Genomic DNA, 12436 nt, shown 5'->3' with positions numbered 1-12436 from the left:
GTCAATGCATGTTTGTACCAAAGTTGTATATATTATGTATAGTAGGAAAGCATCGTGCGATAGTTAAAGGTGGAGACCACTATGTGCGTTTTGGTGTGTAGGGTATTATAGCTAATGTGCAGCAAACCCATAAATGCAAAAGTTTGAAACAGACATTTCCTACCTTCGGTTGAACAATTCTACAATCTTTATTTGCGGCAAATGTAACCAGTATATTTGTGGGACCAAAAATAACAAGATCCAATAGGGCATATGCGTAATTCAAAGAGAGTGGAATCCGTTATTTTGTAGGATGTGAAAATACTGTCATGTCTATTACATGATATTTTCTCACGACCAAACATGCTTTGCGTATACAGGCTGAGGCACTTATACACCGTATCAACAGCGCTCGCGTACCCATGGCAACACTTAGGTAGGTATTTGGTAATATGAGCGACACTGGTGGCTTGCACTAATATGGGGTTCATTCAAATCTTTCGATTATATTCTTCAATTAAATATTATTAATATTACATTTTTTTAACGTGTGCCCAGAAACCGCAAAGACTATGGCTGTTTGGAACAGCTGGGTAACATGTGTCGCCTTGGAGCTCAGTGTTCCCATGTGTCAAGTGATATCAACGCTGCAGCAGGCTGATGCGATTGCCAATAAAAAAGGCAGGTCACGTGACATGTCTTCTGCCAGTTGACTTGACATTTTGGGGTTTTTGATGATGTCAGAGACTTTTTTGTCTTTTTCTGCAAAATTAGTGTTTGATTAGAGCGATAGTTGCACGAGTAAGCTGATCACTTTCATCAATTAGGCGCTGAGACTCAAGCGTTGTATGACAGCCCGGTGCTACTGGTGATGCTATTTTTAGTAACACTGGTCACTGGGGCATGATCTGCGGCAGACGCAAAGGAGATTTGTTTCTTTTGCCTATGGTCACGTGACTAGTCAATCCAATCACATTTGATCCGTTGTTTATCTGTAAACAATTTGTTTGTTTGCTCCATGCCTTAGCAAAGGGTAACCCCCAAACCAGTTCAGCCATTTTGGGGAAATTTTCAAGGATGGTGAGACAATGAGGTAGAGGAAGTGGACGAATTTAATCGACCCATCAGACCAAGGCATTACATTTTCATTATGTAAGGAGAATGTGAACTTTTTTCAGTACGAACGTACATTATGAAAATATTGAAATTATGTTCTTGTTGAAAGTGAAGTTGGGGGAAATTAAGAGGTGATTAGTACCTCTGCTGATGTGTGTAAATAGGCGAGAGCACTTGTCCAGAGGTTAGGCGCACAGTTTGACGGTGTTGTTGTTGTACTTGTGAGCACGGATTTGGAAACATAACTGACTTCAGGGGGTAATCAGCGTATATCTACAGATCTTTTGAGCTTCTAATTCTGTGAAGCTGTAACTATATGAACATACAACTAATGTTGGTAACAATTGAGGCCGTTTGAAACTCGAATGTCTGAGAATAGGTAATCAAGTTCCTTGACAGCCGTTGTGAAAACTGACACGATTCCCAACCGCCATTGTTACGTATTCGTTACTCGGCACAAAAATACGTGTACCGGTAGGAGTTGTTGGCTTTATAAGGTGCAGACCATTAGAGTGAGAACTCTTGGATTTAGTATTTGCATCATATTAGAGATCAGAAATTTTAAATATCCATAACTGGGACAGATATGGTCGTCGTCACCGTGGTTTTACTGTAAGTGTGAGGATAATGTTATTGATGTTAGTTGTAAATCTTTTTCTGGTTTTCAGGGACAGGATTGATGTATGGTTTGTCTTGTTTTGTGCTATTTTATTAATTCAGTTGATTTGTATGGTGTAGACATGATTTTTTCTTCAGTAATTATGACCTGATAAGGAGTTGCAAAAAGCTACCTCATTCCATGTAACAATTTGTTTGGCTGATTCAACCTACGGTACTTACATGTAGGCCTATGTAATTGTCCACATCCTTGTTTTTTTCATATGATTAACTATTTCAGTTTGATAATAATTTTTGATGTAACTTAAGTATTTTTGTACTAGTAAATTTGCACAGGTTGAATAAGTTGTTGACTGGATGCTGATGATTTGTTAGCATGCTGGCATGTTGCACCTGTATAGCCTTAAGCTTCATCTGTGTCTTACACGGTTTGAAATGTGACTTTCAGTTTATCTGAATCACAGGAAAACTAATTATTCTGTAAGAGGGGTCGGAAGTTGGATGTCGTGTGACCACCCTTTTGTGTCTAAAACAATAATTGGCTGACCAGTGTTAAAACATTGGGGAAAATGCCACTTTTTCCCACTTCGCTAGCGACCAGTAAGGCCTAGTTATACAAAATAACATCATGAAATCTCCGCAGAAATACTCAGACTATCTGGAAAGCTTAAAATTATGCTAATCCCAACGCATACAAGATCGCTGACAGCGATTCAAAAGTAGGCATTTTCTTATGGAATAACGTTGGGAGGACCGTTTTCTTCACCCACGCCGTTTGTTACTAAGGAGATCACATGGTCTCTAGCTTTCAATCCATCTTACAGAATAAACTTCAAGATCATTGCTTTTATTTTTGCAGTTGGCAGCGCAGCCCAAGTATTTACAGATATTTACAACACTAAATCATTCCCTTCTGTTCAGTCTGTTACATATGCATGTTGTTTTCATTATATATGGTATGCAGTGTGCATATACCCATAGGAGGGTGTGCGTTTTTGGCCACATATTAGTTGGACTGATTGTGTATGTTCCACGTCTAATTTTGTCAGTTAACGATTGTTTTGCCTCCTCTCTCAGGAAAACTGAGATTAATGTATTAGAGAGTATTGACATGAAGTATTTCTATGATATACGGTATGCATAAAACCTCATATCTTGTGCTCAGCTTTGAAAAGATTTCTTTTTAATATTGACGTCAAGTAATTTTGCATTTAATGTTGACAGATTATAGGCCTGAATAATGGACAGTGAAATGGATGAGAACAGTGAGAGCACTGTAGTGGACAACTCAGAACCTGAAAATGCTGGTGGGGATGCTACTGAGGCTGCTGAAGGGGAGACAGAGTCTAGCCAGATGGAAGAAGAGAAGGACATCAGCTCCGCAGCTCTAGACAGTGAAGTACAAGACTCTGAGACAGTGGAGAACGGGGAATGTAATGAGGATGATAATGTTGATGGCGAGGACGCAACCAAGATTGAAGACAGGAGTGGCGACAAAGAGGAAACTGATGCTACTGAAGAGGCCAAGGACACAAAAGAAAGTAGTGATGTGAAGGGGGATAAAGAAAGCTCAAAAGAAGGGTAAGAGTTTCAAGGAAGTTTATGGTCGTGCACTGGGATTGGGGTGAAAACTTTTCCCTCTAAGTTAAATTGCTGAGTTGTGGTCCTGTTCAAATTGTGGAAGTACAGTGGTTTGTTCTACTACATATGAGCATTGCTCTGTAATATTACTTCAAAAAATTCATAAATATCACCTTAACACTTAAAGCACGTTTTGTTTTCCAGAATTAAGGAGATCAAAAAGCGACCACATGAGGGAGAGATATCAGAAGAGCCAGCAGAGAAAAGGTATCTCAGCTCTTTATGGGATTGGTAGATTAACAGAAATTGAGATGTGAGCTGACCTTTGGGTTGCATGCTAATAGATGTGCATGACCCCATAATAATTTTACAATACCAAAGGGTCTCTGTATCCTGAGTATTGTCAGGAAAAGCACCTGTGTACTGGCTTTTTATCAGGTTTAAGCTGACGACAGCTGCCACAAATGTCTGAACACCAACAGATTGAGCAGTTAAAAAAGTATTTGGGAGGAAGCCTTTAGGAGTAGAGTCTCATTTGTTAGATCTGCCTTACTTAAAACCACGTGAATTTTATTTTCTGTTCTAACCATATGCTTCTCATCATTTCCGTTTATTTGTTTCTTTTTTTTTTTTGACATCATTCAGAGTAAGGCAAATTAACATTCCTGTATGTTTTCTCAGAATATGGTGAATATAATAAATTTACATTAAGTACAGTGTTCTTGAGCTATGTAACATGATTGTTTTTTTTTTTTAAACACCGGATACCTCTTTTTGAAGTGCGTACTTCAGGTTGACCATTGTTTTTTTTTTCTGTTTTACAGAATCAAAACAAAGAGAGAAGAAGAGGTTGGCAGTACTGAAGCAGGAGATGGTGAGAAGTCCTCGACAGCTGAGGCAAAGGGTGAGACACCCATAGTGGATGAGATGACCACGCAGGATGAGATGGCCACGGCAGATGAGAAACCCACAGTGGACGAGATGACCACGCAGGATGAAATGGCCACGGCAGATGAGACACCCACAGAGGATGAGACTGCAACAGCAGATGAGACGGCAGCAGAGGGTGGGAAAACAAGTGGACAGTCTGGGGCGAGGGAGAAGAAAGATTCCAAGTCTGTGACTGGAGCAGAAGCTGAGAACACAAAGCAGGAGAAGGAATCATCAGGAAAGCAGGAAGAAACAGCCATGGAAACTGAACCGTCTGATACATCTGCAACTACAGATGTGACAGAGAAGAGAAGCACTGAAGGTCAGATGAAGACTGATGAAATTAACGGTGTAGAAAATACTGCAAGAGAAAGGTCTGATAAAACTAGTGATGTGAGCAAGACTGTTGCTGTGAATGGTAAACTAGACGACGATGATTCAGCTAATAAGTCTGATGACAGTGAGAAGGAGAATATAAACACAGACCTGCCGATGGATTTGAGCACCAAGTCTTCTGCTCCGTCAGATATTATCACTTTGTCTGACGATTCGTCTGACGATGACAGCAGGATGAATGGTATTTCGAATGGCATCACACCAGAATTAAGCCCCGAAGAATTAAAGGTGCGTGTGAAGCTAGTGAAAAAGCTGCAGTCTGAGCTGCGAAATGAAGAAGCAAAACTTGTGCTGTTAAAAAAGATGCGCCAGAGTCAAGCAAGTCAACAATTACAGGACCACAGCAATTTTACATCCAATTCTAAGGCAGCTCCGATGAAGGCCCACGCCGGTCAACCTCCTCCACTGATTCGAGGTGGCCAATGTGGAATGAGCAGTAAACCCCAGAATAGCCAGCCTATAGCCTCGGCCCACATGATGAGGGGCCAACAGTTACACCACATGCGTGGTCAGATGCAGGGTCCTCCACCCCTGGTCATGGCCCCACGGATGGGCAGCCACATGGTGCAGCCCACAGGCTTGCGGGGTGGGCTACCTCCTGGGGCTGCACCACCCAACATTATGCCGGGCTTTCGGGGTCAGCTACACCAGCAGGCTCAGGTTCATTCTCAGCAGATGGCTCAACAGCATCAGCAAGAGACACAAACTCCTGCCCAAAGACAGGCCGCAGCCAAGCTGGCCCTGCGTAAACAACTGGAGAAAACACTGCTGCAGATCCCACCACCCAAACCCCCACCCCCTGAGATGAACTTTATCCCCAGTCTGCTGAGTAACGAATTCATTATGCTTGTAGGGTTGGAGGAAGTGGTGAACTATATCACAGATGCAGACCTGATTGCGCGCGGCGAGAAGAGCCCGGATGAAAAGCTGGTCTGTACTCCCTTCACCTGTATACAGTGTGACACAGACTTTACTCCCGTGTGGAAGCGTGAGAAACCTGGCTCCAAGAACGTCATATGTGAAATGTGCGTGACAACGAATCAAAAGAAGGCCTTGAAACAGGAACACACCAATCGCTTAAAAAGTGCTTTTGTGAAAGCCCTGCAGCAGGAGCAAGAGATTGAGCGCATGCAGTCTCAGGGCGGAGGGACAGTGACAACTGCTCCTGCCACCCCATCATCTGCTACCACTGCTGTCAATCTGACTGCCCCCTCGTATAAGTCCTCGGCGCATGTCGCAGCAGCTGCAGCCGAGCAGCTGCGCCACCACCAAAACTTTTTGCAGGCCCACCAAGCCCACCAAGCTCATCAAGCCCACCTGCGCGCTAGCCAGCCCATGGGGATTCCCCCCTTTAATCCCCGCAGTCCATTCCACTACCAGATACCGTTCAAACACTCGGACCTTCAGCGCCAGTACTTACTGGACATGATTCCACCTAGGTCACTGGCACAAAGCAATATAGGCTGGAAATCCTGAGAGTATTAATTTGTCTTTCCGTGTCAGTTATTGAAATTCAGAAAAGTGTTTATGGAGTGTTAGACTGGAGGAAGTTCTGTGTGGTGTTTGCTGACCAAAGTATCAATCATGGAGGCAAGTTCAATGTGTGATTGATCTTGTTTGTGAACATCAGTAATTTATGCCCTGATATATGATCATCTTTCGTCATTGACACGATGACATCTCATCTCTTCAAAGTATGTGCTTTGGATATTGTAATAAAACAAGGCGTACTCTTCGGCCTGGGGTACATGTGTTATCATTGCGGACTGCCACCTGCTACACTATGTGTACAATCCATACAGGAGTTGTGTGGTTAAATTCATGTTTGAAATGTACTACAGAATCAATTTGTACAAATTTCTATCGCCATGACTAGTCACTGTGAACGTTAGTTTGCGGTTGAATTTTTTTGACACCTTTTAATTTTATTTGTTCAGAATCAAATCTGAAGTAAATTGTATACAATACCTCTTGCACATATATGAAAGGCTCAGGGGCGTACCCTCAAAACTCTATCCCAAAGCTGGAATTATGGAAACAGTTTCTCAAATGAAATATTCCATGAATATTAATAACAGTACTTAGCTTTGACAAAGAATTCTGATGTGTGTCTGGCAGGATCCAGTTTTGGGTAATTTATTTCAAACAACAGGCTACAGGATGGCCACTCTTATCCTGAAATTTTGCGTAGATTGAATGTTAGTGGTGATACTGGTAATTGTATATACACACACACCTATATACTTGTATCCAAAGTTTATCTTTTTTTTTGATCTGCATGATCAAATACATTAAATATTACAGATTTGTCCCAGAAAAAATATTTCACTTGTCCCAGAAATACAACATCCAGGAAAACTTGGTGTAAAACGTTATTCGTGTGAGTTGTTAATTATAACTGTACAGTGGTGACAAAGGGTAACTTATCCATGGTGCTCAGGAAACAGTGTTGTCAGTCATCAGTACCTGTTACATGTACATGATTATGTTTAAGCTATGTTAACTGCAGCTCATTTGGTTTGCTAACCCATCACATCCCTTGCTTATGCCAGTCATCACCTAGTCAAATCTCTGGTTCACCCTTATTTATATAAAGACCTCATATGGTTACGTTAAAACTTCTCTGTGCACACATGCCTACATCTAGGCCATGTATACCTGTAGAAATATTTGTTAGATGCTTTAGAGAAATACATGTATGCCTGTACATAGCTTTATAAAGCTATTAGCACCACATTATTTATGACATTTTTCTGTGCGCTAAATAAAGCAGATGCTGCTTGAAGCTGATGTGTTCTTCTCTTTGTTTCTTTTTATACATGTTTGTTGTACATGGGATTAAGATGGGTAGATAGCTTCATATACCCCTGTCTGACCTTCATATCCCTCTGTCCCAGCTTGCACTCTCTGAAATATGGAATCTTTTTACGACAGTTGTGAATATATGTTTAGCCCATCTCGATGTACTCAGTATGTTATTTTAAAATTCACTGTAACACTGATTCACTGTTAAGATCTCCTTAGAGATGGACTAATATATGGTTAGTAGCAGGGAGCGTTTAGCCGATACCCTTGGTAATTTTCACTGAAAGAGTTGACTTAATTTAACCAATTCAGCCTCCTAGAGTGCCTTTTGGAATCCAAAAATGCTATCCTTCCAACACCTGGATTAGCACCTGGTAAGATATACAGTTGTAATAATTTACATCATTCATGTAATCTCCAGGAATTAAAAACCAGTTTGTTTTTCGCTTTGTAATACATCCAGTCTCCTAAAAGCTGAGGCTTGGGCAAGCTGAACTCTTTGACTTGAAGGGTCTACCACTCCCATCTGAGACATGAAGTTACCAAGCCATATTCTTTTTAATGTTACATGGTATTCTATTAATGTGCAATGAATAATTTGTGTGAAGGTAGTGGTCGCCGTTGAGTCCGCTGAACACTACTGCTGGGTGGTATTGGAAGCCAGCACACTGAAAACTTTTATTTTACTGTTCCATGCATGTGAGGCGATTCATTCAGAAATACTCATTACCAGTACTGAAATTAGGAGATAAAAAGATTTCAAATCGTGTGTTGATACATGTACATCATAGTTGTAGTGTTACGGTTGCTTTAGTATGTGATATTAAAGCTTTACAGTTCGGTAACTTGCTGTCTACAAGCTTATTGATTATTTAGTATGTGATATCAAAGATTTACAGTTCGGTAACTTGCTGTCAACAAGCTTATTGGTAGGGCCACACTGAATTACCTCTCTTCACTCTCTTGTTGAAAATGTGCGTTTTTAGAAGTAAACTGCGGTCTGTATAAGTGAAATATTCTTCCGGTACACTGATTAACATCAGCGAGTGAGGAAGAACCCGAATTGGGAACGCTAAGCTGCTCCTGCATTGCCAGTCCGTTTGTCAATGACGTCATTTCTGACAAATTCAGACCACTGATGGAAAACAAGTTTCACTTTTTTAACATTCATTCATGCAAGATGACATCTCTATTCAGGACGAGATTTGCGTGTAATTAGACTAGTTTTCATGTGTCCTATGCTTTTGAAACAAATAAACGTTGCATGGGGTTTACATGAACTGTATGTCAAGTCTTGTGACTATAGACGACAAGCTTGTGATGTGAGGAGAGTGGGAGGAAACCGGGCAGAGCCTTGTGGGGTGGGGGAACCCACGACCATCTGCATGTTCCTGGCACTCCTTCCCACTTGTGGCCAGAGAGGAAGCCAGCATGAGCTGGACTTAAACTTACAGCGACCACATTGGTGAAAGGCTCCTTGGTCATTGCGCCACGCTTGCGTGCTAATTCCCTCGGCCACAGAGGCCCCTCATGGCCAAGTGGTTGGCGCTTGTCTTTCAAGTGCTAGGTCACATCAGGTGAGACGGGCAGTTGATGACTTCCCCTCGCATAGACTAACATTCGTCGAAGACCACTTACCTTTTATGAATATGAAAAGGTCATGTGGGAAAGATAGTATGGCCATTATTAAAAAATTCTTAATTGGGCGTAACCCAACACTATCAGAAATAATAGGGTTGGTCAATAGTTAATTCTTTGTCATTTATTCTGGCTAATGAAAAAGGTAGGGATTTTAAGAGGAACAACATTATTAGAGTAATGTTAAAATCAGGGAAAAATACTTTTAATTTTTTTTTCCCACCTCTTTTTTTTTTTTCCACCCATTACATTGATATTACCATACTTAAGTATGGGTTTAAACAACAAAGTCACAATAGGACCTAAGTTGAAAACCATGCTAAATACCAACAAAATGGGCAAGAAATAACAGCTAACCTTACCTGCATCATCTCTGCTAAACTATATGCAATGGGCTGATCTTCAGCAAATTTGTCTCCTTGACATGGATATTAAGCAATGATCAACATTGGCAGTTTGTCCGACATTTTTATGTCACATTGACATTTGTCATTCTTGGTACTTCTTGACATGACACTCAGGATATGGTAACAGACAAACAAAATGCCCTGGTCAGCTCAGCATTGGTACACACATGCACTGACAGGTTAATAGTTAATAGGCCCACATTGTGTATGGTGTCTATGGCATCACCTTCCACTGAGGCTGCACCATACAGTACAGTAGGGCTGGTCTTTCAGGTTAAACTACAAGAAAATAAACACTCTATAAAGTAATTAATTATTTCATTGGTGTTTTATGACATACTCAGGAATATTTCACTTATATGACGGCATCCAGCATTATGGTGGGAGGAAACCGGGAATAGCCCAGGGGAAACCCACCACCATCCGTCGGTTGCTGCGGACCTTCCCACGTACAGCCAGAGAGGAAGCCAGCATGAGCTAGACTTTAACTCACATAGACTGTATAGGTGGAAGTTTCCTGGGACATTGCGCCACCCTGGCATGCTAACCCAACACCCCCCACCCCCGGCCACAGTAGCCCCCTCTGTAAAGTAAGATTTCATTCATACACAATATTATTAACCATAGTATAAACAGATACTAGAACTGCCTACTAGAAGAAACACACCAAGCAATTTTAGTAGCATTAGTTCAATTTATTTCCACATCAATGTACAAAATATTCTGCCCATACAGCCAGGGCAGTTATTTGCATAAAAATGGTAACATTTAATAATAGATTAAATGGGTATTGTTGATAAGGGAAAAAACCATTTTGAAAGTGCAGTAGATAAAACTTTGATCAGGTAAGGATATAAAAAAAAAAACAAAAACGATCATGAATAATTTGTGGATACAGTGACAAACGTATTTCATCGTACAGGCACACCTATGAATATGAACATACATGTTTAGCACTCTACAACGCAGTACCAGTTTTATCCAGTGTACAATGCGGATATCTGGGGAATCTACACATGCTAGATACACCAGGATTATTGGTGGATTTTGGTGCTGTCAAAGCCTGAGCTATAATGATATAAACATTGTTAAAGGTCTCAAAATGGCACACTAACACACAAAAAAAACGTCTCAAACTAACCCTGAAGAGCAAATCTTAAGAATAAGCTAAAGGTTTTGACACCAAAATCAACCAGTATTTTGAGCTGTTCACGACAATTTAAAAAGGTATCAACTGATACATCTCAATCAACCAAATACATCACCAAAATCAACCAGCATTTTCAGTTATTCATGACGATTTAGCATATCAACTGATACATCTCTACACATCTGATTGGCCTATTTGGCTGGCCAATAACTGGTTGAGAAAACATCACTTTAGTGTTCTTATGAATGACTGTAGCTCCAGTATACATATAACTGTATTGCTTAAACATTTAGCACTTGTAACACAAAACATGGCAAAACCACTGAGCAAATGATAAAACAACCAGATAAAAAAAAAAAAATAATAAATTTTTTTTTAAACTCTGAATATGTGGATGTGAACGTCAGATTACACTTCAGTTTATAAGAAATGAGGATAACACATTTATACTACAACATAAATATCCAAATTACACTTCTTAAATGTACTAGTGCTTCTGCTTACCAAATCAGATCAATTCAATAAGCCGTATTGTATTGAATAAGCTGTATTGTTTTGAGTAAGTTGTATTGATGTTCATATATGTTTGGGGTTTTACATCGCACTGAACAATTTTTCAGCCATATGATGACGAGGAAGAGGAACTGATGTTCAGTCCTCATCAATGACTACAAACATTCCAGATTCAGGTTTTACCTCATTCAATTTGCACATAATCTGAGGAACATGCAGGTAGAAACATCTCTCAAACATCGAAAAACATCCAAGGTTAAATACAATTAAGAATTATTGGTATGCAAACATAAAATGCCAGCGGCTGTCACGTTGGCGCTATAACGTTGGTACAGTACCGGTACAGATACAGGCTTACAGAGTCTAATTAGAGTCAAAAACATCTGATCCGTTGTTACACACACTTAATAATTAAAAGTTTGGCAATCAGACAGTACTCTCAACATAATAAATAGCATTCTGAAGCAAATATTCAAGCAGAGTGAATATCTTACACAGATTGTATTATAAACTAGTGCACATCATCATGTATGTAAGCTAGAATAACCATAGGCTACAAATCACTCACGCCTTGCAATGTGAAATTACATGCATTTATTTGTGATAACAAGAACACGGGCATCACGCATACTTCAGAAGATCGACTAATTTATTCATACATTGCTTGGAAATAGGGGTGGGTAGAGGAGACCCACATGTATATCACAAGGAAGTAAAGCAAACATCACAAGGTCACCAGAGTGTAACAGAAACAAATGGAAGACCAACAATTAACAATATGATTCACAATTCTAATTGGACCAAAAAGACAAAAAATTAAAAAAAAAACAAAAATAAACTAACTAAATACATAAATTTACAACAGAGACTAATTTACATTTACATGTATGTATATATACAATTTACACAATTTTTATATCATCTGTACAATGCTATTCATCTACTTACAACACGGAAAGCAAACACCGTTATCAAAGACACGCAGTACTGAAAAAAGAAGGGTGACTGGGCAACACTGGAACGTGTTCAATTTGAGAAAAAAACAAGACAAATAAAAACATAGACATGACCATGATTTTAAAGCATCAAGCTGAAGATTTAGTAAATCGTTACTAAGCTTGTACCTGAACTTATTTGTCTTGTTGGTTACCTTTACCTGTGTGAACTAGCACGATCAGCAAATGTACAAAATAGTGCCTTTTTACAGACAGCTCCCCTCTCTTAATATGCATGGATATGGATGGACATCTTTGGATAACCTACAAGTAATGCATTGTCAGATACTGCCTAAGACGGCATGTAT

At 40.0% G+C, this 12436-nt stretch overlaps 1 protein-coding gene across 1 annotated transcript; it reads left to right on the top strand.

The window, feature by feature from the left end:
- The first annotated feature begins 1042 nt into the window (after nucleotides 1-1042).
- On the top strand, nucleotides 1043-7541 carry LOC135472276 (transcriptional repressor p66-alpha-like). Its single transcript, XM_064751709.1, has 4 exons — nucleotides 1043-1131; nucleotides 2938-3294; nucleotides 3499-3561; nucleotides 4119-7541. Exons 2-4 carry the CDS (start codon nucleotides 2954-2956, stop codon nucleotides 6094-6096), a joined length of 2382 nt encoding a protein of 793 aa, XP_064607779.1. The 5' UTR covers nucleotides 1043-1131; nucleotides 2938-2953; the 3' UTR covers nucleotides 6097-7541.
- Nucleotides 7542-12436: the final 4895 nt, after the last annotated feature.

This window comes from Liolophura sinensis, chromosome 8, assembly GCF_032854445.1.
Source record: "Liolophura sinensis isolate JHLJ2023 chromosome 8, CUHK_Ljap_v2, whole genome shotgun sequence".
In the NCBI taxonomy this organism is placed as follows: Eukaryota; Metazoa; Mollusca; class Polyplacophora; order Chitonida; family Chitonidae; genus Liolophura; species Liolophura sinensis.
The sequence above is the reverse complement of the archived record's forward strand: the minus strand, read 5'-3'. Positions and strand labels throughout refer to the sequence as shown.

Bases quoted from the DNA above. Each gene is read 5' to 3' on its own strand.
- LOC135472276 (XM_064751709.1), top strand. From the start codon at position 2,954: ATGGACAGTGAAATGGATGAGAACAGTGAGAGCACTGTAGTGGACAAC. The intron at 3,295-3,498 runs GTAAGAGTTTCA...TTTGTTTTCCAG, and splicing joins AAAGAAAGCTCAAAAGAAGG to AATTAAGGAGATCAAAAAGC. The intron at 3,562-4,118 runs GTATCTCAGCTC...TCTGTTTTACAG, and splicing joins GAAGAGCCAGCAGAGAAAAG to AATCAAAACAAAGAGAGAAG.